The 891-nt window shown below is 36.3% G+C and overlaps 1 protein-coding gene across 1 annotated transcript in view; it reads right to left on the reverse strand.

Annotated features, from left to right (window-relative positions):
* Positions 1–6: 6 nt before the first annotated feature.
* The window catches only part of LOC106878667 (adhesion G protein-coupled receptor E2), a 17681-nt gene continuing 16796 nt past the window's right edge, over positions 7–891 (reverse strand). Inside the window, exon 6 of the mRNA XM_014927951.2 lies at positions 7–196. Coding sequence (XP_014783437.1) covers positions 186–196 — 11 coding nt within the window. The 3' untranslated portion in view covers positions 7–185. The remainder of the gene's footprint in view (positions 197–891) is intronic.

The raw sequence follows: 891 nt of genomic DNA on the forward strand, positions 1-891 counted from the left end.
TGTAAGTGACATATTTGGATGATGGGATCGTCTTTTCCGTGAACTTGGGTGAAGATGACCTGGTGTGCAGGTTACGAAATATACGGTGAGCCAGGTCATACGGAGATCAATCAGACGGGCGATGTCTTGCTAGGAATGTGACCGACAGAGAGGTCCCGCTGTGAATATTTTTAACTTAGTTAAAATTAGCCGATACCTGAAAATAAAGAGGAAATAAACAAATATAAGTAAAAATTAAAATGTTCGTAACTATAAACAATAACGTAACAGGCAAACGCTATTCTAATGGAGTACCCCCACAAAGAGGTTTATTATATATTCGCGTTCATGAGCTCTAGATGAGAAATGCTCATTCTAATAGTTCATGTAGGCCTTTGGATGGGGGGGGGGGGTATATTAGTATGATTCTTTTCTCGGGTGAACAGAATTTGCAGATCCTACTGATGTTCATGTAGGTCTGCTCTACTGTGACAGACTCCAGTTGATGTTATATTGTGCGGTGGGTTCTTTCAGTATCTTGCCAAAGCAGTGGTGATAATATCTCTCGTGCATATTATTTGAGAACTAAAGAGAATTTTAGTAAATATCCTGAAACCTTGAAAGCTCAAAACTTGGTGCCACCATCATGGTTGTTGTCATCGTCGTCGTCCTCCTCCTTATTATTATTGTTATTATTATTATTATTATTATTATTATTATTATTATTATTTTAATTTTGTTTGACTTTTGCTTTGTATTTGTACAAGTTGGCTCCAAGTCTCACCCAGGGACCTTAAGAGACAAGTTAGTAGTTCATATCATCATCATCATTATTATTATTATTATTATCATCATTGTTATTATTATTATTATTATTATTATTAAGGCGGTGAGCTGGCAGAATCGTGAGCG

The sequence above is a fragment of the Octopus bimaculoides genome, unplaced genomic scaffold, assembly GCF_001194135.2.
Source record: "Octopus bimaculoides isolate UCB-OBI-ISO-001 unplaced genomic scaffold, ASM119413v2 Scaffold_87364, whole genome shotgun sequence".
NCBI classification, from domain to species: domain Eukaryota; kingdom Metazoa; phylum Mollusca; class Cephalopoda; order Octopoda; family Octopodidae; genus Octopus; species Octopus bimaculoides.